The sequence below is a fragment of the Giraffa tippelskirchi genome, chromosome 1 (assembly GCF_054371585.1).
Source record: "Giraffa tippelskirchi isolate mGirTip1 chromosome 1, T2T-mGirTip1v1.2.pri, whole genome shotgun sequence".
Taxonomy (NCBI): domain Eukaryota; kingdom Metazoa; phylum Chordata; class Mammalia; order Artiodactyla; family Giraffidae; genus Giraffa; species Giraffa tippelskirchi.
In genome coordinates this window covers 172,427,399-172,454,821 of record NC_137275.1, presented here as the reverse complement: position 1 = coordinate 172,454,821, position 27,423 = coordinate 172,427,399, and the positions used below count along the sequence as shown (strand labels likewise).

Genomic DNA, 27,423 nt, shown 5'->3' with positions numbered 1-27,423 from the left:
TTAGATGTTTTAGGACTTTAATGTCCTTCATATAGTCAACATAAAACACTGACAATGGATGAATAACAGGGGAAGAGAGTCTTCAGCAAAGATCTTCCCAAACTCACAGCATCGTTGGCCAAACACCATAAAGAGAACAGTCATGTGAACAAATGAAAGAAGAGTTTAACAGAGATTTTTAGTTTAATAGCATAACTGAAAAACAAAGAAATGACCAACCAACCAACCAACCTTTCTTCTACCCACTGAGAGGAATGGAAAGTGAAATCAGGAAGCTTCCAAACCTTGTGAAGTAGCTTTAAAAGGAAGGAGTAGGGGAGGAAGACAACCATGGAAAGCATAACACTTCAATGCACAAGGTTAAGGATCCTATCAAATTCTCAAAGTCTGAACATATACCCACACGAACTGAATTATTAGAAAACATAAGTGTACAAAGATATAAACTATTTAGTATTAAAAAACAGACCTTGTTATATAAACATACAGTATGTCACTTTCATCTCTTTATGAGAATAACGGTTTAAGGAAAGATTTCCAGTTTGCCTTTTAGTCTGAACTCCTAAACACTCACCGCATGGACGGTGGTGACTTAAATTAATAGCTGCAGAACCCCAGGAGACCCCTACTGCTGTCATCTTGCAAAGGATCAAAATTCAGCACCCAGGGGACCCCACCTACCCTCCATTCTGTTTGTGTTTCTAAAAATAATAACCTGCCAATTTGCATTATTAAAGCCACAGGCAGCTTTGAATCTGAGATCTAAGCAGAAAGAGTAGCAACGAAGACAATATTAGTTAAGAGTTTTAAGAAAAATGAAAGGGAAGATTTTTTTAAAGGCTTCCAGTTAAAGTCAGAATTAAGATTAAGTCCCAACAGTTTGGCAGAGCTGCAGATGTGTTGCTGTTTTTCTCTAAAAAAGAAAAATCTATCATATCACTCGAGAAAATGCCATATTTGTTAATATTCTTGTAACCATTCCCAAGGGACTTTCAGTTTCGTTCATTGTTCAAGGGCAGAGTATATACTGGTCAGGATGCACTCATAGCTGGTGCATCTCCAAAAAATTCTTCATGAAGGCTGCCAGCTTCTGGACGTCTTCAACAGTGACAGCATTGTACAGAGAGACTCGGATGCCTCCCACAGACCTGGAAGAACCACAGATGCAGCCATTAAGAACAGGAGCATCTGGTTTAACGTCAAGACCACCCTCCTTCCAGTCACCCACTCCTTTAAGAGTCATGGCACCTGAGATCATCGTGTCCAGCTTCTCATCTGAGAATACCCATAGGAGGCCAAGAGCTTCAGACACCCACCTCAGTCCTTAGAAATTCTTCCCAACACAGTGAGCGTCATGCTCACATGTGACCAAGGTTAACTCAACTCTTCGACAAGCATGCTGTACAGGGGGCAGGGAGCTGGCAGGTACTCTTGTGTGTGAGGACATACATTTTTCATGGAGCCTGAAGGATTAACTACTCTTTCTGATGTCCAGCGGGAGCAATAGTGGCTCTTTCTTACATTGGACAGGGTTGTGCCAGTTGCACCATGGATGGGATGGCAAACTCTGAGCTGTCACAGCAGAGAGCCTCAAAGGTAATTTTGACCAAAGCTCCTAGAAGATGGGGCTCCATCATGCTCTCAGCTGAGAAATCATGCCAAGGGTTCTAAAAGCAACAGGAAGATTATCTCGTAATAACTGGTCTTTTTCAACTAGTTACAGTAACTGCAACTTCAAGCTGGGCAGGTTCCTGGATGTGTTTTACCCTGCATCTGAAGGGGCTTCCCTGGTGGCTCAGACAGTAAACAACTCGCCTGCCAATGCAGGAGACATGGGTTCGATCCCTGGGTCGGGAAGATCCCCTGGAGAAGGGAGTGACTACCCACTCCAGTATTCTTGCCTGGAGAATTCCATGGACAGAGGAACCTGGCGGGCTACAGTCCATGGGGTCACAAAGAGTCCAACATGACTTAGAAACTAACACTTTCACTGCATCTGAAAACTATACCAATTCTCTGACAAGCTTCTGGATGTGACATGTACTCACCTATGCCCTTTCAAGGAGATCATATTGAGTTCAAGAGCTTTGTCAAGAAATCTTTTTTCTAAAGCATCGTCGCCTTTGGTGTTGCCAATGCGGAACGGAATATTCATCTTGCTTCTATTCTGGGGCTCCACTGGACATCTGAAAAACACGTTTATTGTTGCAGATAATTTTCTGCAATGTACAACTTTAACAAGTCAACAGAAAATTTTTAAAAGTCCATTTTCTAGATGCAAACAAGAGGTTAAAAATCTGCCCTGGGACATTTATCATTTACTTAAGGAGACCACTTTTGCATTGGGAAAAGGGAGGTAGCGTTCTCTTATACAACCTGTACTTAATTTCCAAGAGCCTCAGTTTCCTCATCCAAATATTGGGAATATTAATAAAATCACCATGTCAGACAAGTTTTGACAGTTCAATGATACAACATATATGAAGCTTCCAACACATGGCAGCCACAGAGCAACATGAATGACCCTTTCTCTACAAGGCTGCAGAGAAGAAAAAGTTGGTCCGAATAGTGGCTGTAAGATTTAAAAATAATGAGCAGCAACTTTCAAAGCACTTACAACACTGTACTGTCCCAAACCATGTGACTTTGAAACTTGCTGACTCTCCCTGTCGTACCTCTCTGATGTGAGAACTAAACAACAAAGTATGTGCAGAGAATTTCTGTGGTACATTTGAAAATGGCCACAAATTCTCTGTAGCCTTCCCAGCAAGAGGTGGGGCCTAGTGTTCACAGCTTTTGAATCTGGGCTGGCCTTGAGGATTTGCTTTGACCAAGAGACAATCTGGAGGGTTAGGGCGGGTAGGAAGGTTCAGGATGGAAGGGACACGTGCATACCTATGGCTGATTCACACTGTTGTATGGCAAAAACTATCACAATATTGTAAAGTAATTATCCTCCAATTAAAATAAATAAATATAATTTGTTAAAAAGAGAGACACTGCAACAGAAATGAGGCCATGCAACTTCCAAGCCAAGGCACATGCAGCTTCTATTCCTGTCTTCCTCAAACATTGCTGCTATGTAAACAAGCCCAAGCTAGCCTGCAGGAAACAACAGCCCCAGCCAACAGCCAGCACCCAGACAGGTGAGCATGGCCATTTTCGACTTCAGGTGAACCACCAGATGACTTTGGTTGAATAAGTGATCTCAGATGAGACCAGCAGAAGAAACCACCCAGCTGAGCTCAGCTCAACCTGCTGACAGAAAAGAATCCTGAGCAATGAAAATGGCTGTGGTTTTAAGTCAGTCTTGAAGTTTTCTGTGTGTGATGAAAAAGCAGACAACAGATATAATTTAGAAAGTGCCTGGATCACATTCAATGCTATATAAGTATCTATTAAAATCAAATAAATTTGACTTTTTATTCCCAGCACCTTGCACGGGGCTCACACAGACTCTGAAAAATGAATGAGTCAAATTTCATCTAGGATAGGTTCGTATTTGACTTCAGTTTCTGATTTGGAAAGCAAGCAAGCGAAAATTATTTTTCATTGACAACCAAATGAGACAAACAGGAGAGCTGACATGCTACTCTGAAATACAAGGGAAAATATGTCATAACTCTCTTTCCCCATCTTCTCAAGCGCATCCTGTTTTATCCTTCCATTTCTACAGGGTGGGATTCATTAAAATTAAACAGCAAATAAAAGCAGTGTGAGGAAGCCCCCTATTAATAGCTATGCTCACCCTGAGGGCACACACACAGTTCTTGTTAAAGTTAACAGGAGTCAAGTCCACTTTAACAGACAAAAGAGACCCAAGAAGGGAAATCAGGTCTCTGGTAATAGGCTTTGAGCCTGAATTCTGGCCCCCACCTTTTCACAGGTAGTAGGTTTCCTGGTTGACATTTAAATTAAAATTTTAGTGTCTACCTCCTTTGATATTCTGCTGCCTCAGGCTCCTCATGCGAGGGTCCAATTATAGAGCTGGAGCAACAAAAAGGACATGTGGTTTAAGGATAAAAAATATTAAAAGGGGGAAGAATTAAGAACCTGGATTTACAAATCTGTAAATACAAATCTGTATTTACAGTCCTCCCCCACAAATTTACTCATCCTACTGTGAAAGTAGATGGTACCATAACAGCAACAATGTCATAAAACCTAGAAACTGGAGATTAAATTAGCATGCAGCAGATACCTGCACAGTGCCCGACAGTGTCTCTGATGTGGGGCTGAGGGAAAGAAGAAATAAGATTAAGGGGAATTAGTTGCTCCCAACCTAGCAAGACGGCTATGTAGGGAATTAAAATTCCACGGAACAAGCCCTGTGGAAGCACAGAGCTGAGCAAGTAATTCTGCCCAGAGAAGGTTGAAAGGTTTCAGAGGAAAGTATAAGGGAGGGGTTAGGACAGGGTGAGGGGAAGGAACGGAGTGTGGCAGAGAGCCGTGTCCATCAAGCCTTGGGGACCCCAGCAAGTTCTCATAGCAAATAGGGTACTGGGTGCCTGGCAAGCCCCACCCCAAACTATTGATGGACCCTAATTTCCTTCATCAGACCCCTCCCGAAGGACACCTGGGTTGACTCCAGATTTTCGGCGTTATGTAAGCATTCCACATTGGACTTGTGGGCACCTGATTTTGTGCACACTTCCATGCCAGGCAGAGTACTGGCAGAGGGCAGGTGCCTAAGGTAAGTCTTTGGTCAAAGTGCAAGAGTTGCAAACTTTGATGGGTGTTGCAACCTCACTCCAAAATTGAACACATTTACACTTGACATAACCAAAGTGTGGTCCCTTGCCAACACCAGCTGTTATCAATCTTTAGCATTTCTGTTGATCAGAAGGAAAACACCTCATGGTTTTAATCTGCATTTCCTAAAGAAATTAACCCCTTTCATCTATTAGCCAGCTGTTTCTTCCCAGTTGTTTGCTCATACAGTTAGAGACCACCTCCTGCCGGGTTTGTTTTGTTTGTTTGTTTGTTTGTTTGGGTTTATCCTTTTTAATTTGTGGGTTCTTCCCTATAGCAAAAGTAACCCTTACAAGTTATATGCTACCAAATTTCTCTCATAGCCATCACGTTGTCTTGTTTATGATGTCTTGAACTGTAGCAAAGTTTCAAATTTTTCATGTAATTAAGTGTCTTTTACTTTATGGCTTTTGAGTTTTATGGCTTATTTTGGAAAGCCTCTGTACACTCTATATGTAAACAGAAATTCTTTCCTGCATTTTATAAGTATGTCTTGCATTTCAATGCATTTACATCTTTTTGATTGATTAGAATTTATGTATGGCATGATGAAAATATATAACTCTAATTTTTGTTTAAATGAATTATCAATGCTTCAATCAATTGAAAACATGTTTTTTTTGTCTAATTTAAAATGCAGGGACTTCTCAGGTGGTCCAGTAGTTAGGACTTCCCGCTTCCAATGCAGGAGGTGTGGAGTCAATCCCTGTTCAGGGAACTAAGATCCCACATGTGGCGAAAAAATAAATAACAAAAAAAACCAAAATGGATTTCTCAAGTAAACAAAAGTTTCTGAACTTTTCCAGTTATCTGTCTTTCCCTCTGCCAGTAGCTTTGTATTTTAATAGATCATATGCTAACATTACATTTTACTAATGTTCACATATGTTAAACATTTTTCAGCTATCCTCTTGCACTAACTTTCCTAGTTAAACACTGAACTAACTAATATTTACTAATGTTTGTGATTATTGTGAATGGGATCTTTCCTTATTTTTTATTGTTATCTCTGGAATTTGGGAAAGTAATTGACTTTTATACATTTCGATGTAACCACTCACAATTCTGAACATAATCATTTCTAATCTTTTCCACTGCGCCCTTCATTTTGAATAGAAAGCCCCATCATCTGTGATTTCTGTGGTTTCCTTAGTGTGGTAGTTAAAGGCTCTGAAACCAGCCCCACCAACTCTCCCCACGTTCAGACCCTGTCTGATCCCACCTGCCCTTCGCACCTGACCCTAACCTGTCTATGCTGCTGTAAAACACTGTCTGCTCACAAGGAAGTGACAACAATAAAATGTATTAATATCTGTAAAACACCAAGAGCTCTGCCTGCTTTATTTTCGGGTTGTCACTGGACCCATCAGGTACTTCCCTCTTTCCTAAGGCCTGGTTCCCATAGGAAGTTGATGAGAAAAGGTGACCTCTGATCTGAAATGGATTCTACCACTTGGACATCTTTAGCATGTTAAAGTTAATATCTAAAACATTTTAATTTGATATATGACGCAGGGCACCCAAAGCCAGTGCTCTCTCACAACCTGGAGGGATGGGGTGGGGAGGGAGGTGGGTGGGGGAGTGGTTTCAAGATGGAGGGGACACATGTATGCCTATGTCCAATTCATATTGATGTATGGCAAAAAACCATCACAGTACTGTAAAGTAATTATCCTTCAATTAAAACAAATAAATTCTAAAAAATTAGTATCAATACATATCAAACATTATGTGTCAGGAACATCTGAGGTGCTTTCCATAATAACCATAAATAATACTAAGAGCTAGTTTTCAGGAATGCTCCCTATCTACCAAGTAGGGTTTCTCATGCTTTACACAAATGACCCAGAGCAAGAGCCCTTAATCCCCTCCATTATATACTCTTGATTCATATGCATTTTCATTTAACCCTCATGATGGTCATAATATTCTATGGACTTATGTCCATTGTACAGATGAGGAAACTGAGTCTAGAGCAGTCAGGACACCTACCCAAGGCCACAGGCTAGTAAGTGGCAATGCGGGGCTTCTAAGGCCAAGATGCTACACTGTCCACATGGGCTCAACTCACAGCCAGCCAGCAACTGTGGGTGGTCAGGCTATAGAATGAACAGGGACTTCAGTAGCGGCCCTCTCAAGTCTCTGAGTACCCGGCCAGGAACAGTGGCAGAGCTGGTCCAACCCCCAGCAAACTGCCCAAAACTGTGTTCCATAAAGGGGCTGCCTTACCGGGCAGGAGGGCACCAAAGGGGGGACAAAAATAAGGAGCGAAAGTGATGGTAAATGCTAAATTCCAACTCTAGGTTCCTTGGTATTCCTCTTAGAAACTGCTCACCTCCCCTTCGGGGCCATATTTCCATAGCAAAGAATTTCCTGAAAATCCAGATGCACACAGAGACAGCTCATGAGTGTCCAACTGCTGAATAGGGGTGAGGGGGAGCAAAGTGTGCTCCTGACTATGGTAACAAGGTTCCACAGGAATTCCATGAGCCAGGGTGACATTTTCTGGGCAGGCGGCCCAGGGGTGAATGGGAGTTCCCAGAAAGTGGTCTATTCAGAAGAGGATGTAAGTTAGGGCTCAAAAGACTGTTCATAAGTGAATGAGGAGTTTTGCATGGGAAAGTGATCAGATTGCCCAGGAGACAACCCACCTGCCACGTTGGCTTTGGCGGGCTGCCTTCTGGAAGATGCCGGGGGTGACGGTAGTTAAAGGATCTCAAGTTGGGGGAAGAATTTCTGGGACTTTTTGTGTTCCTTCTATACTTTATTTTCTTTCTAATGCCCTGGATTTCTTCCGGGGGCATCACCATTCTTTCTGTTCTCCCATTTTGTGCCGATACATTTCCCAAGAAATACATGAAGTCAAACGCTAACAGAAAACTTGGTCTCCCCTTCACAATAACTGCCATGTGCTCTCACTCACATTCATATTCTGTGCACTCTTAGGAAGCCATGAAAGGAGACTGATTCTTCTTGGTAACACCAGAGCCTAAAACCAGGCTAGCCCAGAGGAGTGCTCAGGCACCATTTACTGCAGGGGTGGATGGATGGATGGATGGATGGGCAGATGACTGGATGGGTAAGTGGATGGTAGCTGAATGGGTAGATGGAGGGTGGGTGGATGGGTAAACAGACAAATGGGTAAATGAACTAATGAATTAAACATGTCTTCAGACCTTTCCACACTCTCTTTCCAATCCCAGCACAAGCCATGCCCTCTAGGCAGCCCACTCTCTGCTCTCCAAACATACTACTTTCTTCCCTCAGGGCTTTATAGGGGCCATTCTTTGCCTTCTTAAAAATTTATAGAAGAACTTCTGCCTTCTTCTCTGCCTAATTCTACTCCTGCCCAAGGCTGAAGCTCATCTAAAAGCCCTCCCTTCTCCTCCAGGCAAAGCAGTATCCTCCTGTCCTCAGCTCATGACTCATCATTTAGCCCTTGGCTATGAATTCCTTGGACCATCTGTTGCCAATCACTCATGTTAAAATGGCTCTAGTAAGTGCTGTTGGAGTACTCTGGCTTCCCCTCTCACACATCAGGATCTAAAATGGAAGATTCCCAAGGGCCAAGCCACAGAACCACAGAGAAGGCAGAAATGCATAGTGGGAAATCCCTGCACCCCAGATGGCATATGGAAGAGGACCTCAAAGGTTAAGTCATTCAGCCAAGCTGGACTCCCTGAGGGCTTGTGGCTGCAGGCCAAGAACTCATAGGAGCAGGCAATCAGTTAAGGGCAGAGATGACAGCAGCAGTTATGGCTGCCCCAAAAGTATACCCCTACCCCTCACCCATGGTTGGTTATGGAGATGTGTTAGCAAGTCCTGGGTAAAATATACAACTCTAAGTCAGGTTTGAGGCATCTTTTTTTCTTTTTGTCTTATGTGGCCCACTGAGTTCTCAAAAGAGAGCGAAAATTCCTTTGTTATTGTCAGCTAGATGTTTTTGTTACAACAGTCTGAACTCCGAAAAGTAAAGACCACTCAGAAGGGGGTCCTGGCTTGGTCAATGAGAGTATCTAGGCATATGTGTGTAGAAATGGGCGTGCATACACACTATAAAGTCAGATCCTCCCACAGATGTCCCCACCTTGAAGGAAGGGAAAGCAAATGAAAGCATCACCTGTTAAGTTCTTTGTGTACCAGGCACTATAGTAGGTACTTTATATGTGGCATTTTGGTGAGAGGCCTGTTGTAGGGGGTTGAATGGTGGCCTGTGCAAAGGTTTATCCATGTGCTCACCTCCGCATTCACCTGTGAATGTGACCTAGTAAGAAAAAGGATCGGGACTTTCCTGGTGGTCCAGTGGCTGGGACTCTGTGCTCCCAACGCAGGGGGCCAGGGTTCAATCCCTGGTCGGAGAACTAGATTCCACATGCTGCAATTAAGACCCGAGACAGCCAAATATTAAAGTAATTACTGCAAAAGAAAAAAAAAGGATCTTTGCTGGTGCAATGAAGCTAAGGATCTCTAGATGAGATAAATCATCCTGGATTATCTGAGTAGGTCCTATATCCAATGACCACCTTGTGAGAGAAGAGAAGACACACAAGGAAGGAGAAGGCCACATGAAGCAGAGGCAGAGACTGGGGTGAGGCAGGAATGCCCAAAGCCCCCAGAAGCTGGAAGAGGCCAGGAATGGACTCTTCTCGGGAGTCTCTACAGGGAGCAAAGCCTTGCTGACAGCTTGACTTTAAACTCCTGGACTCCCGATAACTGAAAATAAATTTCTCTTGTTTTAAGCCACCAAGTTAGTGGTACTTTTGCTCTAGCATCCCTAAGAGATCAATACAAGGCCCATAGGTTTTCTGGCACTGGTCCAGGGGTCAACACATGTTCATGAATCAACTATCACAAAGACATTTAACTAGGAGTCAACTATACCAGAGCCAATTCCATTCACTGACTACAGGCCTGGGACTGGAGAGTTTGTTCTGTAAGGGGAAAGAGTCAACTTTTCTAAAAGGGTAGATATCCCAGAGAGGTCAGGAGTGGGTGCTTATACCAAGGGTCTCCAGTGGAGTCCTGAGACAAAGCTGAGAGCTTCTAGCATGTTCACATTTTGTCCTCAGGGACATACAGAAGAGGTGGTGGGGAGAGAGGGGTGTGCAGTGTGAGCAATTTCACCACCAGTGGGAGACAGGTCCCAAAGCCCGGTATTCCTGGGGTGGAGATGCAGGAGGGAAAACTCATGTGCCTCATGCTCCTGGGGACTTCAATGTCTCACAGAAAGACGGCTGCATCCATGTTCCAAAATCAACACAGCATGAACACATTTTTCAATTCACAAGAGGCAAAATGTGAGATAAAAACCATCCACTTACACATAGAATCCTTGCGAATTATCAATAATATCATAAATCATTTGCGATTTGATGGAGCTAAGCTTCTCCATGGCTGCTGCCCCACCGTTGTTCTTAATCCACTCCAGGACCAAGCCCATGACATAGATGCTAAAATAAAGAATAAAAAAATACATACATCCATTTAAATCAGCTTTCACAAATGACAAGACATCTGAGCAAACTGAAGCTGTATTAAGACAGACTTAAAGACACCGTTAGACAAATTATTTTTAAAAGAGAAAAAATTTCTTTAAAAAGAAAAAAAAAAACCACTGAAGGGACTTCCCTGGTGGTCCAGTGGTTAAGCCTCCGAGCTTCCAATCCAGGGAGGGCAGGCTGGCTCCCTGGTTGGAGAACTAAGATCCCACAGGGCACATGGCACAACCAAAAAATGAAAAACAAAATGGTGCTGAGGGCTCCATGTGCACCTCACTGAAAGCCCACAGGGCAGGAACAGAGGTCTTCTGTGGGAAAGACACAGCTCAAGCTGGGCATATGGAGAAGGCCAGCTATGCCCTCTCTACGAGGGGAGACAAAGGTTCCCCAGAGGAATTTGTGTAGACTTAGTTGCTGGGTGTCCATGTCCAGTGAAGGTCTAGGGTGGGGACCCCCCCCCCCCCGCTGCCTCGTTTATTAACACTGTGACAGGGTGGGGAGGGGAAGACACTCTTAACACAAGAAGCTTGTCCCAGGGAAGCCCAAGATACTGACTGGCTCCTTCATTGCCTTCAGGTGGCTGGAGAACTCTGGTATTTCTACCCCCAGAAGGTAGCAGAAGCCAATGTGGGGCTGCCCAGGGGCACTGGGCAGAGAATGGCCTGTACCCAGAACCATGCAATGGCTCCTCCGGAAGCTTCCCCAGCGGGCTCCCCAGATGGCCCTGGAAGGAATGAGAAATGGTGTCCAGGGCCATAGAGGAGGGAGCTCAAAGCAGAAATCAGGGTGTTTACAGCCTCAGCTGAAGCTCTCTGGATAAAGACTGAGAAATCAGAATGGTAGAGGAGAAAAAAGAAAGCAAGGGGAGGAAAGCAACATTCAGCAGGCTAGGCGCTCTTTTAGCTGCTCTCTCTTTTACTGATCAAAAAAAATCTGAGGCCAGAGCTGACATTATCTTATTTTACAGATGAGGAAACAGGCTCAGAGAGCTTGAGTCTGCATGATTTTTACATCCAACAAGTAGCTGATAAAGCAGGATTCCAACCACAGCTGGTCTGATTCCAAAGCCCCAGCTCTTTTCACAATAACAAAGGGTCTCCAGACCCTCAATCACTATCTCACCTGCCAGTGGGGCAGTCAGGCTGGCACCACAGCTCAGACATAGGTGCCAAGAGCAGCTGCTGCAGGGGCATAAGAGCTCACACATGTGTGTGGATGTGGATATGTGTGTTCAGATAAGGTATTCTCCCACTTTTCTCTAAGATGCTCTAGAATTTCCATCTAACCCCAAACTGCTCATTCCCCCAGGAACCACAGAAACCCACCCTGCCACATGATCCCAGCAGAGTCACCTGTGAGTGCTGCCTGTTCAACAGTACATTTTGGAGACTGAGCTTGACTTCTCACTGCAGCTGTTTTCCCAGGGTTCCCAAGCCGCTATTTCAGTCATCAAATCACAGCTGCAGCAAAGGCTCAGACCAGGTCCATGGTCCCAGCCAGACCTCAGCCCCCTCACACTTCCCTCTTGGTGTGTGACTCAGCCCCATACCCAGACTCATTGCCCAAGCTCCTGGCTAATCCTAATGAGATCTGAGCAGCACAATCAGCAGAGAACCCACCCGTTTACAAGCCGCCTAGACTAGCACCCTTAGCCTCCGTCTACAAAGCCTCAGTGTAAGGCTGATGGCTTGGAAAGAAGCGGGTTCTCCTGGAGACCAGATGCCTCAGAAGTGGAAGGATGTCTGGCCTCATGACTCAACCAGAACCTCTAATGCATAGCTAACACACGCTTCCACTCCCATACCATCCAAAATCTTCAAAACACAGGGGTCCTAAGATGCTTATGCAGCCCTGCAACTCGGTCTCCATTCTCCGCACTAACCAGGGTATCACTTTTAACTGATGTATTGTCTTCAATTCTAAAATGCCACCAGCTTGGGTCTTCCCTGGTGGCTCAGACGGTAGAGAAGACAACTGCAATGCAGGAAACCCAGGTTTGATCTCTGGGTTGGGAAGATCCCCTGGAGAAGGGAATGGCAACCCACTCCAATATTCTTGCCTGGAGAAATCCATGGATAGAGGCGCCTGGGGAGCTACAGTCAGTCCATGGGGTTGCAGAGTTGGACACCACTGAGGGACTAACACTTTCACTTTCTTTTCACACAGTGTCTAAGCCTGTGCGTTAAATGACTCTATAAATCACAGCAGATCCATTCTCTGGAATATCACACAGCAATTCAAAGGGGAAAAAAAGGCAGGCATTTGTACTGACACGGCCGTGTTCATAGTTACATTGCTAGGTGGAAAAAGAATTCACAGAGCAGCCTGTATGGTAACATGTCATTTGCATAATTGAATATATGGCTCTATTTGCATCTGCCCTGCACAGCAAGCAGTTAACAGTAGTTTAGCCTCAGAAATCTTTGCCAAGAGCTTGTGTTAACTTTTTTAAGCAATACAAAATTCTTTTGGGGCACTAGGGATTAGAAAAGCATCCCAGAAAGCCCTGGAAACTCTTCCTGGCTGTTCTGAAGGACTAAGCCTCCTGGGCAGGCCCACACTCCCATTCTGATAAGAAGGATGGCCTGGGTTAATGGGGAATATTTTGTTTCTCGTTAGCTACTTTACTTCATACTATAGATAAAACAAATTTATACTTACAGGTTCCGTTAGTCATGGGAAGTAAATCTGCCTTATAGGGTTAGAAGGGAAGTTTAGGAATCTGTTTGCTTGTCCACAAACTGGGCTTAGTGTTAAACAGAATCCCCACATGGTCCTTTATTCCACCCCAATTCACTGCTCAGGGTTACAGGCAATTATGTGAAGGCCAGTTGTCCAGCTCAGTTCAAACAAACTGCCCAGGGCCTCTGGTCACTTGGCTCTAATTTTATTAGAAAAAAAAAGAGCTTCTGTTTTAACTTGGGACATTTTCAAGGACTTTCACGTGATACAAAGTTCTGAACTGTTCTGGTGCCTTATCAGCTCACAGCCAGGCCTGGGGAGGGTGTCACGCACAAATCCTCTTCTCTCTATTCGATGCTTGTTCTCACTGAGAGAGCTACAATTTTCTAATCTTAAAAATACACCAAATGAAATCTTAGTTTTTCAAGTCATATATTGAAGGTAACTGCTCAATCACACGGATGTTTACTGTTTTTCCTTTTCTCTTCTTTTAGAGTAAAAGAATCCAAGACACCAAGGGGTGTCCTGGGTCAGAATATATTTAACCCAATCTCTTTTGACCTCCACATTTATATGATTCTCTCTTTTTTTTAATTGGTGTGTAACTGCTTTACAGTGTTGTGTTAGTTTCTGTTGTACAACAAAGTGAATCAGCTATATGCAATTCTGATCAAATATTAGTATCAGTCCCGCCCTGAGATGGTCTCAGTTTTCACTATCCTGATCTGTCTAGAGAAGAAACCTTGCTCTTTTTCTCCTTGTGTCTGTGTGTCTGGCTCAGCTCCCTCCTTAGGCAGAAAGGCACCAGGCAGGGAGCGTCTGCCCTCCCCCACCCTGTGCCCCTACCCCCTGGTGACCAGGTTGACCCTGCATACCTGACTGGTCAAGGCCTGAGGCGGAGGCCTGCACAGGCGCTGGCAGGGGAATGACCCTCCATGAGTCACTCAAGGAGGAGTTTCTCTCAGTGCCTCCACCAGGGCTGACTCCAGACATTTTTATTTCCCATTAGACAGCCTCACCTGCTAACTCACTATTTCTGCTGACTTTTAATATCAACAGGCTGCATTTTAACATATTCATCACATTTTTTAAAAACATGACTTTGAGGTCACTCACTCACATAGAGAAGGTGCCAGAGGGTAAGACAATTCATCCTGATCCCCCAGTCTGTGCTCTAACCAGAACTGCCGGCCTTCAGGGCACATCCAGGGCCAGGGCTTTCCCGGCTCCTCACACCTTTTTGCTCCAAGAGCCTCGGTGGTCTCTGCCTCTGCCTGAAAGACTCACATGCCCAAGACCAGACCCTGGCTGCTTGCTCTACCAGGTAAGGATTGAATGCCTCCCAGCACCTCCTGCCACGGTGTGGCCTGGCTCTGGAGCCCCTTCCCCAGGGGACCCAACTGTCCTGCACTGCTCGGCACAGCAGGGCTCCTTTCCCAGCTGGCCAGTGGTCACTGGTTTTTCCACTACCAGAAACCCCAGAGACAAGACAGGCGGGCAAGACAGGTTCAGCCCTGCCCCACCATGCCCACCAGGCACTTCAGAAGCACTTTCAACCGGAGTGAGACAGAGTGGGATTGACAGGTGACCGGGAGAAAATACCAGACACCTCCGTTCCCTGAGGGAAGCAAGGGACAGAGTGAAGAGCTGCTGCAGCCTACATGAGCCACGCAGAAAACCAGCAACAATCTCCATCAGCATTCCAGCTGTGGAAAAAGCTCTTTTCTTCCTGTGGTAAATTATATGGGAGAAGTGTCTTTCCCACAGGCAGCACCTCGGAGGGAGACCTCTAACAAAGCCCCGGGCCCCACGTAGCCGAGGCCTGCACTGGCCCGATCCCCTCTTCATGTGCTCTGTTATGAGAACATCCACCAGCACTGAAAAACTTCAAAGAGCTGGACTCCAACAGCCATCTATCCTCCAGAGATGGGATCCTTCCAACACAAACCCACACTGGTCATTTTGCTGGTGAACCGCATGAAGGCACTGGGTGTACTTATCCAGGCTTTCAAGTCAGACCACCTGGGTTCAAACCCATGCCACTTCCTAGAAGCATGGCTTTGGCTTCTTCACTTGCAAAATGGGAAAAACAATTAGAGAACCTACCTCCTAGGGTGCTTGGGAGATTAAGAGGGTCATACACATCACTATTTTACATCATAGATGCCTTGGAAAGATAAGATAATCTATAAACTCTGGCTCTTATCCTTGCTGGTAAATAATAATACAGCATTAACATTTATAAGCCACTGAGAGCCAGGCATTCACTAAGCACATTTTGGCGGTAGAGGTTTAGTCACTACAGGTTCCTCTGTCCATGGGATTCTCCAGGCAAGAATGCTGGAGTGGGTTGCCATGTCCTTCTCCAGGGGATCTTCCCGACACAGGGATCAAACCCAGGTCTCCTGCATCGCAAGCAGATACTTTACTGACAGCTACGAAGGAAGCCCCCAAGCACATTTTAGACACATATTTTAATCATCCAGTCCTCATCAGCAACTAATTACTCTTGGAGACACCAGATGCACAGATAGATTAAGCAACTTGCCTAAGCTCACACAGATTGTTAGTAATAAAACTTATCAGGCTAAATCCTAGGTGTCACAAAGATTTTTCACCAACTACCTGAGTATGAGAGTTAAAAGGCCATAAGGTGGGATAGCCTTACTCTCCCCAAAAGTGCTATAATGCAGACTCTGACTAGGATTAACAGGAAGCCAGGCTTACAGGACCCCTGCAGACTGGGTGAAAAAGAGAAGTGTTTGTTCCAGCCAGTGTGTTCAATGCCAAGCAGTGGGCTTCAAGCAGGCCCAGCAAGGGAATGAAAAAGGCAGGTAGCCCAGCCTTTGAAAGTTCTTCTCTAAAGTTGCACTGCTTGTTTGAGATGCAGGCATGACACTTCATGTGCAGAAAGCTTTTGGGCTAATGGTGAACCACCAAGGCTACCAAGACCAAACAGAAACACCCCAAAAAAGAAAGGCAAGGAAAGCTGATCAGACAGCGCACAGAGGAGGATGAGGAAGAGGTGACCTGGGCAGAGAATCCTGAAGGACATCTGGGCGATTAGGTTACCAGTTCACGGAATCATGTCCAGCTTCAGAAAGTCACCTAGTATTACTGGGAAATACTGAGACCCCTTCCTTCCCTGGACCCCAAGCCACACCCTGGAGTTACCTGAAACAGGGAGGTGTGTTGTACAGGGAGTTATTTCCAGCCTGCACTTTGTAATCCAGGACCGAGGGACACTCTTTGAGGGCAAACCCCAGCAGGTCATCTCGGACAATCACCACCGTGACCCCTGCAGAGCCAACATTCTTCTGGGCACCAGCAAAAATTACACCAAACTGCCAAAGAGAAAACCTGCTCTTTCATAAATGTATGTCAAATTCCCCCATCTCTTTCTAAAACATAGTTTTTATGAGGAAGTAACTCTATTTTAATCCTGTTCAGAGCAAATTCCCTTTTCTAAAGGAATCTCTATCTGGACAGCAAATCAATACTTGTGAGTTTAGAGCCTGCAGATTACGAATCTGCCGGGTCCTTCTCCCCAGGAAGAGGCCAGCCCAAGCCCACAACTGTGAAAACCTTGTATCTATTCCTATTCATTCTATTAAATCTCTTTTCTACATCCAAGCCCATCTTTAAAATAAGGCTGCTGTCCTTGGTAATCTAAAGAAGCCAATTTTTTAATCTATTTATATTTGTATAAAGGGACAATCAGAAGACACTGAGAAATGAGACAAGCTGCCCAAGAGAGAAAAAAATTCAGAAAAAGAGATGTTTTAAGGTACTTTGGGACAATTTCCATGTAAGATACAGAACCCTCTTCCATGTCTTCCCATGAAACCTTTAGGAAAATTCAGTAGCACCCCAAATGGAAGGAGGGGGATAGCCTGGCCCAACAGGACGAGGTTTTTACAACTGACATTGTTTAGAATTGCCAGTGTATGGTAAGTGAAAATAAAAAGTAGGCTGTAAACAAGATATATATATTTACACAACAGAATATCACTTAGCCTAAAAAGAAATGAAGTTCTGACATGCTACCACAAGGGTGAACACTGAGAACATTATGCTCAGTGAAAACAAGCTAGACGTGAAAGGACAAATATTCCATGACTCCACTGATGTGAGGTTATCTAGACCAGTCAAGTTCACAGAGACTAAAATATACATACATACATATATATATATATATATAGAATGGTGGTTGCCAGTGACTAGGGGGAGGAAGGACTGGGGTTATTGTTTAATGGGGACAGAGTTTCAGTGGAAAGAAAAAGTCCTGGAGATGGATGGTGATGTGGATTGTACAATCATGTATATGTACTTAATGCCACTGAACTGTATGCTTAAAAATTGTTAAAATGGTCAATTTTATAATAAGTATATTTTACCAGAATTTTTTTTTTAAAGGCACACTACCACTTAGTTTGTTTTAACTTCCTTACAGATATCACCCTCCTAACCCCTGCCCCCCATGTTGTGCAACTGTGGGTGCCTCTCCCACTGCCCACCCTGGAGAGCCACTTGGGAATCCCATGTCCTATGGATGCTCTTGGTGCTGGGGTGGGTAATGAGGTAAGGCAGGGCTCCTTCATAGCCCCCCAAGTTTGGATAATGCATACCTTCCCTTGACAACAGCAAGCAATTCCCAAGGTGTCAATGAAAAAAATTTCTAAAAGCCACTCTCAGAGGAAGGTGAATTCCCCAAGGACTCAAGTATGACCCTGTGAGGCAACTGTCAACAAAGGGCTGTGAATGTCTGGATGTAAATATTCTGACAACCAAGGTCGGCCTTTCCCTGTCCTAGTATATGTTGAAATGTCCTTAGAAAAACCAAGACACTGGGTTCCCCCTGACCCAGGCTTCTTTCACACTTTACCTTGGAAACATCCACTGGCCTAGACAGGAAGTTTGAGGACATGTCGCAGACCAGCACTGCTCCCTTGACATCAGGGATAAAGTCAAACTCCACTCCGTGCACAGTCTCGTTGGCGCAGTAATACACATAGGAGGCATCTGGGTTGAGGGTCCAGGTGCTCGGATCTGGAATTTCTATCACAGGGGACACGTTAGGGACTCCAAGTTTCCTCCCCTCTTCCCTTAGGGAGACAGGAGTCCACCAAGTGTGACACCCCTCGCCGAGCAGGGGAAGACCGATCCCAGAGCATTCACAAGTGAAAGGCATCCTATTCATGTAGCATTACAATCACCACCAACATCCTAAAAGGATGCTCCATCTCACTCTTTTACTGGGGGCAAATAATCTTCAAGAATGACGTGGTAGGTGTTTGGGTTTTTCCTTGACACCCAGCATCCAACATCCTAGGTCCACTGACAGTGTCCTTTGGGTGCCAGTCTCCCTCACTCTCAGCTCATGTGATTCCAGTAGAACCAATTTTACCCACAGCCCTGAAGGTAGAATGCAACTCAGGCAAGGCCATTTGACTGATTTGGAATGGGACACAGGAGACATGAGACTATTACTAGGAATGTTTGAGCAGAGGCATTGAAACTTGGGAGAATATAAGGCAAGGAGCAGCTACAGCAGCTACAGCTAAAAAGGAGGGGGCAGCTTTCCTGACTGGAGGAGACAGAGACACCAGGACCAGGAGAGATCCCCTCATTGTAACAGGGGGCCCTTGATTAAGCCATAATTAAAGCCAACCCAACCCTTGGGTTTTGCAACTAAGTTAGCAGCCCAGGTGGAGAAGGAAATGGCAACCCACTCCAGTATTCTTGTCAGGAGAATTCCATAGACAGAAGAGCCTGGTGGGCTATAGTCCATGGGGTTGCAAAGAGTTGGACACAACTGAAGCCACTGAGCAGGCATGCACACAACAGCCTAGGAATACTCTTTCTGCAGCAGCCAGTTAGTAATCTTAACAAGAACAGGCAGCCAATCTAAATGGTATCAAACAGGGGAAGAAAGAATTGCCCAGGGCAGGGGTAACCTGCTAGCTAAGGAGGGATCACCCACTGGCCAGTATTTCACAGACCAGCTCAGCTACCAGCACTTACTCGTGTAACTCCCAAGTTTGGGGTGGACGATATTCACAGTTCCAAACTTCTTGGCTTCTTCTGCAGCCTTAGCTGACCAGGATCCTGTCACCACGTAGTCAGCACATCTTCTTGCTTTCAGGCCAATCAGGTTTAAGGGGACAGCACTAAACTGGCCACACCCACCTCCTTGTACAAAAATCACTTTGTAGTTGTCTGGAATGGCTCTGGGCAGAAGCAGAGGTGACAGTAAGCAGGGTCAAAGATTGAGAATGAGTGATGCTCTTCCAGCACTTTACCCTGGGGTGGACACACTGTAAGAGCAATGGTAAAGCCCCACTTCTGCCTTCCCCAAATCAGTCATTTATCTACTCAGTTTCTTGCACAGATATTTATCGGGCCCCACAGTGGAAGTCTGGGCTTCCCCGGTGGCTCAGATGGTAAAGAATCTGCCTGCGATGCAGGAGACCTGGGTTTGATCCCTGGGTTGGGAAGATCCTCTGGACAAGGGAATGGCTACCCACTCGAGTATTCTTGCCTGGAGAATTTCATGGAAGGGGAGCCTGGCAGGGTACAGTGCATGGGGTTGCAAAGAGTCGGACATTACTGAGCAACTAACACTTTCACTCACTTTTCATGTTGAAAGCCTATGGTTACTGTTTCGACAGAATCTTACTAACACCCTACTGTTCCTTTAGGGAAGCACTGGCTACCAATCTCAGTCCAGCTGGTTCAAGGGTGCCCAATCCCAGCTCCAGGGGATGAGCACGTGACCCACGCTGGCCAGTGAGGTTTGGTTCTGAAATCTTGGATCCAAACTTCTAGAAAAGAGAAGCTGTTTCTATTGAGGGAAAGAACTTGTAGGAGCTAAATCTGCAACCACTGGTGGTCATCTGATAAAGCCAACACATAAAAAAGCAGATTCAGGAGACAGAGGAAAAGATCTTCCTTACATCATGTGAGCTCCTGAACTTTTCTGTCCTATGAAGTAATACATTTATTTATTTATTTATTTATTTATTTATTTTGCTTAGGCCAAGAGTTGGGTTTCTTACTTGCAACCAAAAGTCATAAAGATATATATGAGCTGGTCCATGCTATGAACCAGGTGAAGAGTGGAGAAGGATCTTCCATAACCCTTTAGACCTAAGCATGTTTCACCTACCCCATATATATTGAGATTAAGAGCAAAATGATTTGATTCCAGCATGGAAAATTAAGATGATGATTGGGATAACCACAGGCCATGGAAACTGGACCCAAGCTTTTGAGCAATGTCAGAGCTTAGGAACAGGTCATGCAGAAGGCAAACGGCTAGGCGACAGAGCTCCAGAAAAGAGGCTTAAGGAAAGCAGCAAAGAGCTGGGCAATGTGAGAGGGTCTTGGGCTCGCCAGCAGGTGGGGTGGTGTGCATGCATCTGGTTCTGAGCCGTGCCTGCCTATCTCCAGGGCTCCGGAGAATAGCAGAGCACGCAGACAGGCCTTGGGAGGCTCTAACCATCAGGTTCTCAGCAGCTGGGAGGACAGCAGCCCAAAGCAGGGTTCCAGGTTTATGTTATTCGGATGCAGTTAACAAGGCCAAGAACTGGATGGAAGGACACCAGAGGTCTATGCACAGGGGTCCAAAGGGATTGGCCCATACATTGAGCCAGAAGTCCAGGCTGGAGAGGCTCACAGCTCTGTGGGTCAAATGGCACATCTCTCGGGCCAACATTCCAAGCATTCATGAAGGACAGGATTGCTCCATGAACATAATGAGGACCCAGCAGGCAGCCCCGCATGCTTAGTCAAACAGATGATGACTGCCTCTGACGTGCATGTGCACGGGCTTCTAACACTCCTCAGAAAATGTCACTAAGCCTGCCCCATCTGAGGCATTTTATTAAGGCAATTTAAAGAGAAAGTTATCACACAATTAGTACAAATCCAATTTTGTTAATGAAATAATGCAAGGATGGGCCCTAAAACTTTAACAATGATTATTCCTGACTGGTGGGGTTATGGACAATTTCAGTTAAATGTGAGAGTTTTTTGCCTAAGCTTCCCACCATGAACATGCACTAGTGTTGTGAGTAGAAAACAAACAAGCATTTTGTTTTCAAGGTGACCATATTTGTATGTCTATGTGAATGTGTAATGCATAAAACTGTAGCTTAAAGCAGCAATCTATTTAAGAATATAGTTTCTTCTAGGTAAGAAAAGCAGTGCCGATAACTAAGAGAGTTCATTTGAGGAGCAGTTCCTAGAGTTCATAACCCTTAAAATTGCCCAAAGAGTCTGTTAAGAATGAAGTTTCTAAAGAGGCTGTGATTTGACAAGTCTGGGTGGGGCCCAGCACTTGAAATTTTTAATATTTCTCCCAAGAGGTGATTCTGACAGATTGTATGAGGCCCATAATTTAAAAGCCAGTGCACTAAATTATAATTAATTATGCTGACAAAGTTGACCACTTGTCATTTAAATCCCTTCTAATCCAATTTAACTTCCACAGTGCTGAAAAATCTTTCCCAGATATAATGATTTCAAATCTTTGGAAAAACCACATAAAATCAAAATAAAACACACAAATGCAGGAAAAGGATCAAATAAAAAGCATTATGTACTGATCTAGTGAATCTGGGAGAATCTTTAAAAAGATCTTTTAAAAGAATCTTAAAAAGATGACTTTTAAGAATGAAATATTCTGAACACAGAGCAGGATGTACTAATGAAACACACACCCAGGTATATGGATTACCAAACAAGAATAACACAACTTTGTCTTTAAAATTTTATACTTACAACAATTCCCGTACAAGGTTCTCTGTGTTATTGATAATCTTAGAGAAATCTGATGACCTGTGGCTCATTTCTGTGGAAGGAAAAATAAACAAGAAAAAAAATTCCAGTTCAAAACCAAAGGAACAAAAGTTACTGAAGATGTAACTACAAAATTTGCAAATAAAATAATCAAGGGAAATGTCAGTTATTTTGCATACAAATGATGGACCACACATTTTAAGAGAAAATCCAAATTGATTTTCAAACTGCAAACATTTTAACTTTATTGTCACAGCAGAAAGACTTTTTTCAAGTGGTGACAGTCACTGACTCAGCCATTTGCTAATTTATTCTTCAGTCTCAGATTTCTCATCACTTTCTTACAAACAGGAATTGTTTGCAAAGGCTGCCCTTTAGGACAACAGCACAAAATGCCATACTGTGCTGTGCCTTCATAGAAATGTAAGTACATGTCACTTAATTCAAATTAAGGAACAAAATTTAATAGTAATAGCACACAAAGTTAATCCTATGATCTCTTAATACTCTGTAGCCTCTGGAACTACCAAAAAAGAAAAAGAAAATTAAAATTTTTAAAGAGGTACATTTTAGAACTCAAAGGTCATCTTTCATAATAACAGGGGAGAGAAACAATGGAATTATTAACATGCAAGATCTTCCAAAAAAGGCTTATGTACTTCTATACATTCAATGAGTTCATGTTTAAGAACAGCAAAAAAATGTAAAAAGAATGTTAATATTACAAATGTTTGGGCACTGTTATTAAATGCACAGGATCTTTTGATCTCAGATCCTATGTATAGCAAAAACCAATTATAAAACAATAAGCTGACATGTATAAACCCCTCACCAGCATTTATGTTGATTTCAAAATTGCTTTTATCAAACACGCCACGGAAGTTATTAAAATTTAAAAATTTATCTACAAACGCCTACAAGAAGACCCAGTAGAAATTCTAGGCTTGATGATGCATTTTAGTTAGTTCCCTTTAAATCCTGGACATTCACAACATCCAAAAGTAAATCTTACCAAGAACACTAATCCCAATTCCTTTGTAGTCTAATAATTCTTTTTGCATCTCTAACATTACCTAGAGAAAAAATAAAAGAAAATAAGATGATTTCAGTATGCTATGCACATCTCTCTCTGGACACACAAACTGCAAAAGAGGAGGGGCGAAGAGAAGCTCCACCCACTGGCTCTGTGAGGAAGCATCTGTCCCTGCCACAGCCAATCCCCTTTCTCTGCCTGTTCCCACAGAACCCCAATGATGCAACTTACACTCAAGTTGAGTATGAAATCATGCAATGTGACCAATTCTAAGATACAGTTTTTCCAAAGGCACAAATTTAGAGATAAAAACTCACTTGAAGGTAAAATAAAAATCAAGTAGGAAGTTTTCTATACTTGTTTTCTAATAACAATTCTTTACTTGTCAATATCAGTTAAAGAAAAACTTTGGGAAAAATCTGATTCCCTAGAAAATGTCCCCTTCACAATTGCATTTGCAACTCTCACAACTGCATTTGCCACTCTCTGAAAGCAAAAGCACAAAAAGTTCTGGGTATAGAGGACAACAAAAAATGATTTATGCCCAAATTAAACTGATAACTCAATTTTCCATCTTTTTGGTCTACTGGGATGGGTGGGTTGGGCAGGAAGTAGGAAGCACTTGCTGTTAATTAAGATTAGGCTGGGATGCTTCCCAGGTGGCGCTAGAGGTGAAGAACCTGCCTGCCAAGGCAGGAGATGTAAGAAGCACGGGTTCAATCCCTGGGTCGGGAAGATCCCCTGGAGGAGGAGACCCACTCCAATATTCTTGCCTGGAGAATCTCATGGACAGAGGAACCTGACAGGCTACAGTCCATAGGGTTGCACAGTCAGGCACGACTGAAGTGACTTAGCATGCACACATATACCCACGGGGGTACTGATCGTCCCCTCAACAACAGCGCTGAAGGTGACATTCTCATCCCCAGTATACAGGTGAGGAATCTCAGCTGAGTCTCCAAAAGAACTTAACTGTATGTCCCTGTCCAGCCCTTTGACCCATCTTGTAAGATCACTGCAATCCCATAAGCATGTTCTGCCTCACAAGAGCAACTGGACAGGTGGGACCCATCTTATGGCCAGTCCTCCAGTGCCAGAAAAGGGGGGGAAGGGCAAAGCTCATTCTCCACCCACTGCCTCCAAATACACAGCTCACTTGCTAGAGAGGTGCCTCACTGTTATTTTTCCCAAAGGCAAATTACTCCACACTGAAAAGGAAAACACCTATTTCATTTACACACACACACACACACACATACACACACACACTTTTATATGGGCCTCCCAGGTGACTCAGATGGTAAAGAATCTGCCTGCCAATACAGAAGATGCGGGTTTGATCCCTGGGTTGGGGAACATTCCCTGGAGAACGGAATGGCAATCCACTCCAGTATTCTGGCCTGGGGAATTCCATGGGCAGAGGAACCTGGCAGATTACAGTCCATGGAGTCTCAAAGAGTTGGACATGACCGAAGCGACTTAGCATGCACACACACACACACATATATGTACTTATTTTGTCTATATATTTCATGCACGTTTCAGTAAGAAGAATAGAAAGCCCTTATTAGAGACGCATGCTGCAGTGTTTACAGGAGTGAAATGACATAATATTTGGAACCAGCTTAAAATTTATCCAGAAGCAGAAGGGGAGATAGAAGTTATAGGGGAGGGAGTGCTGAAACAAGATTGGCAAAATGTCCTTAATTGTTAAATCTTGTCTGGGTTCATAAATTTCATTATATTATTCCCTCTCTACCTTTAAGTATGAGTGAACTGCCATAAAGTAAAAATATCAGAAAGAAAAGCTCTAAAAATGTATACAAAATAGGTGAGACAAACCCTTTGTAGAAGCATCCTGCCATCAAAGGAGATTGCCTTAAAATATACCGGCTAAAGATCTCATAAAACATAACCTAAACTAGATTGCAACTTCTATGAAAAAACATTTCAGTGATATAGAATTAGACAAAAAAAAGGAGGCTCAAGAATTTGTCATCGTTTTTGTTGGACACATTAGCACTGGCTGATCAAACAAACTTATAGTGAATCCTTTTCTTTGGTATAAACAAACATCTGTGACAGAGTCATCCTTGAACTCCTTTTCAGACTCCTTTCCTCTTACAGATAGTATTCTCTGAAGAAACACCTACAAAGGTTTATAACCAAAATCATTATAAAAAGTTTTAAAGACTTCTACCCAAAAACCATACCCCTCTAATCAAGTGACGTTTATTTTTTTTCAAATTGAAGGATGCAATAATTTTGTGGATCACAACCAATATTTTTTTAATAAACTAGAATAGATCAAAGCAGAAAAGAATATAAATTGTGTATGTTGTAGTCATCAGGCTAAATACTTCATAAACTTTTTGTCTGAATTATGTGCAGGTACTTGCTCACTTCGTGAAATGTATTTTTCATTATGGTTACAGTCAAAAAAAGTTTGCAAAACTTCTCTAATCTTTATAATTCAACTAACTCAAGAAAACACATAAATAGAAACAGCTGCCCCCTCCCAGGTTAGAGAGCACATATAAAGTCATAAATCCTCCAGGAAAATAAATAATAAGTAATTGTATTACTGATAACAAGTATCTTTATAATAAATGCAGAACAAATTACACAGGAAACAAATATGCAAAAGACTCCAAAACATGAAGGGGAAAACCAGTGAGAGTAGCAGAAATGTCTGCATATTTATGACAGGGAATCGCACCTAAAACAGACTGCAATAACTAAGAAAAAAGTAAGCCCTCTCAGCTACTATGAGCACTGAGAAAAGCACAATGTTCTTTCCTGTATAAAATTATAAAAATTCTCTCTTCTTAGGACAACACAGAGAAGGCTCTGTCCAGGGATATTTCCACTCAGTTCAACAATAGATAATTGAAAAGCACTTGGCTATGTCCCATGTTGCTACAACATATTATCAGAGTTGTCCCGGTTAGAAAAAAGCAAAATGTAACAGCAGGGGCAGCTGGTCAACGCGTCCAAGGAACATTAGAGACTAGGCCTCCTCAACAGCTGCGGGGTGGGGAGGGGGATGGGGGTGGGGAGAGTGGGTACTGAAGGTTAGGGAAGGAGCTGGAACCCGGCTGGGGGCTGGGAAGGCAGAGAGTGAGCTACACTTGCACTTGAAAGGTCTGGTAATGGCCCGGGGGAGAATTCAGCCATTCATTTGCTCCAGAACAAAATGAAGCGAACTGGGCTAGCTGCCCAGTGCCTACCAGAGTTTGAATATTAGAATGCCTTTAGGGTACACGCCAGTACGGGGTGGGGGTGGGGGGCCGGAAATCTAAGCGTGAAACAGAGCAGAGAAAAACAGCTTTAGGGACGGGTGGAGTCTCTAAGAGGCAAAGAGGGAAAAGCTGGGCTGGACTGAAGTCTTTTAAACTTATATTTTTGAAAAGCAACGTTTCCAAGTGCTAGCTGAAGCCAGCACTGCTCCCGAGGGGTTTTGCACCGGCCTCTAGTTTACACTTCGCTCCAATTAACACGATCCCCAGGCAATGGCACCCCACTCCAGTACTCTTGCCTGGAAAATCCCATGGACGGAGGGGCCTGGTGGGCTGCAGTCCAGGGGGTCGCTAAGAGTCGGACACGACTGAGCGACTTCACTTTCACTTTTCACTTTCATGCATTGGAGAAAGAAATGGCAACCCACTCCAGTGTTCTTGCCGGGAGAATCCCAGGGACGGAGGCTCCTGGTGGGCTGCCGTCTATGGGGTCGCACAGAGGCGGACACGACTGAAGCGACTTAGCAGCAGCAGCATTCACTATTCATTCCCCATGTCCATTCACGCATCCACTCAATACTGCCTGTCTAGCAGCACTGCCGGGCAAGGCGAAAGCACAGTTGAGAGCTTTTTCTTTCCCCCCGCACCCCTAGTCCGACCCAGTTGAAGGCACAGAGCCTGAGTCTGCAGGTATGTTGTGCAGCGAGCCAGCAGGTCCCCGGCCGGCCGAACTCAGCACGCGGCGCACCGGTAGCCGGTGCCAGGGGCAGCTGAGCAAGCAAGCTTCAACAAGTTTCCTTCTCCAAAGTATTCTTCCAAAGGCCCACCCGCGACATATCCTGAACTGGGCATGCACACTCGTGCAGAGTATTCAGGGGCTCGGGGAGGGGAGAGGGGATCCGAGCTCCCCACGCTGGGCTTCACAGCCACCAACGCGCCTGCGCCCGCCGGGAGCGCAGCCCTGGCGCGCGCTCCCTGGGACTTACGGAGCGCGGCAGCTTGGCAGGCCCGGGTCCGAAGTTGATCACCGGCATCAGGGAGTCCATGGTGCTGCTGCAGGGACAGCGAGTCAGCTGGAGAGGATCTATCGATTGGGCAGCTCAAGTTTTCGGCTGGCGAGGACTCTCAGCTCTCTTCCAGTTCCGAGAGGCGCCAGAAGCGGCCGGCGATATCGCTGGCCCTGCGCTGATTGGTTCGCGCAACGGGACTCGTATCCCCATTGGTCGTGCTTCGCAGTCAAGGGTCCTGAGCATTTGCTCCACCTCGCGTTTACTGTTTCAACCCTTTTCGATCAATGCAAGCCGCGCGGGAGATTGCACCAGCCTGGCGGCTCAGCTGCTTGCCCGCCCGAGAACCGTGGGCGGCTAGAAGCGGTTGCCCTTGCCAACATGCGTTGGCACTTCTTCACCCTTGATGA

General features: G+C 44.5%; 1 protein-coding gene across 2 annotated transcripts; it reads right to left on the bottom strand.

Moving 5' to 3' along the window:
• Positions 1-27,150, bottom strand: PSAT1 (phosphoserine aminotransferase 1). Of its 2 annotated transcripts, XM_081506142.1 has the most exons (9): positions 26,993-27,150; positions 22,747-22,807; positions 21,717-21,786; positions 18,957-19,162; positions 17,818-17,990; positions 16,107-16,276; positions 10,074-10,202; positions 2,049-2,186; positions 1-1,148 (listed from the first exon to the last, which is right to left on the bottom strand). In XM_081506142.1, exons 1-9 carry the CDS (start codon positions 27,050-27,052, stop codon positions 1,043-1,045), a joined length of 1,113 nt encoding a protein of 370 aa, XP_081362268.1. In that variant the 5' UTR covers positions 27,053-27,150; the 3' UTR covers positions 1-1,042. The 2 variants fall into 2 exon arrangements, with proteins under 2 accessions (XP_081362268.1, XP_081362269.1); XM_081506143.1 differs by lacking the exon at positions 2,049-2,186.
• Between the last annotated feature and the right edge of the window lie 273 nt (positions 27,151-27,423).

What these genes read in the sequence shown, in the direction of transcription:
- PSAT1 (XM_081506142.1), bottom strand. Translation starts at nt 27,052, where the DNA reads ATGGACTCCCTGATGCCGGTGATCAACTTCGGACCCGGGCCTGCCAAG. An exon ending in CTGCCAAGCTGCCGCGCTCC is followed by an intron (nt 22,808 to 26,992) that starts GTAAGTCCCAGG and finishes TTTTTTCTCTAG; the next exon opens with GTAATGTTAGAGATGCAAAA. An exon ending in CAAACTTGGGAGTTACACGA is followed by an intron (nt 17,991 to 18,956) that starts GTAAGTGCTGGT and finishes CCCCTGTGATAG; the next exon opens with AAATTCCAGATCCGAGCACC.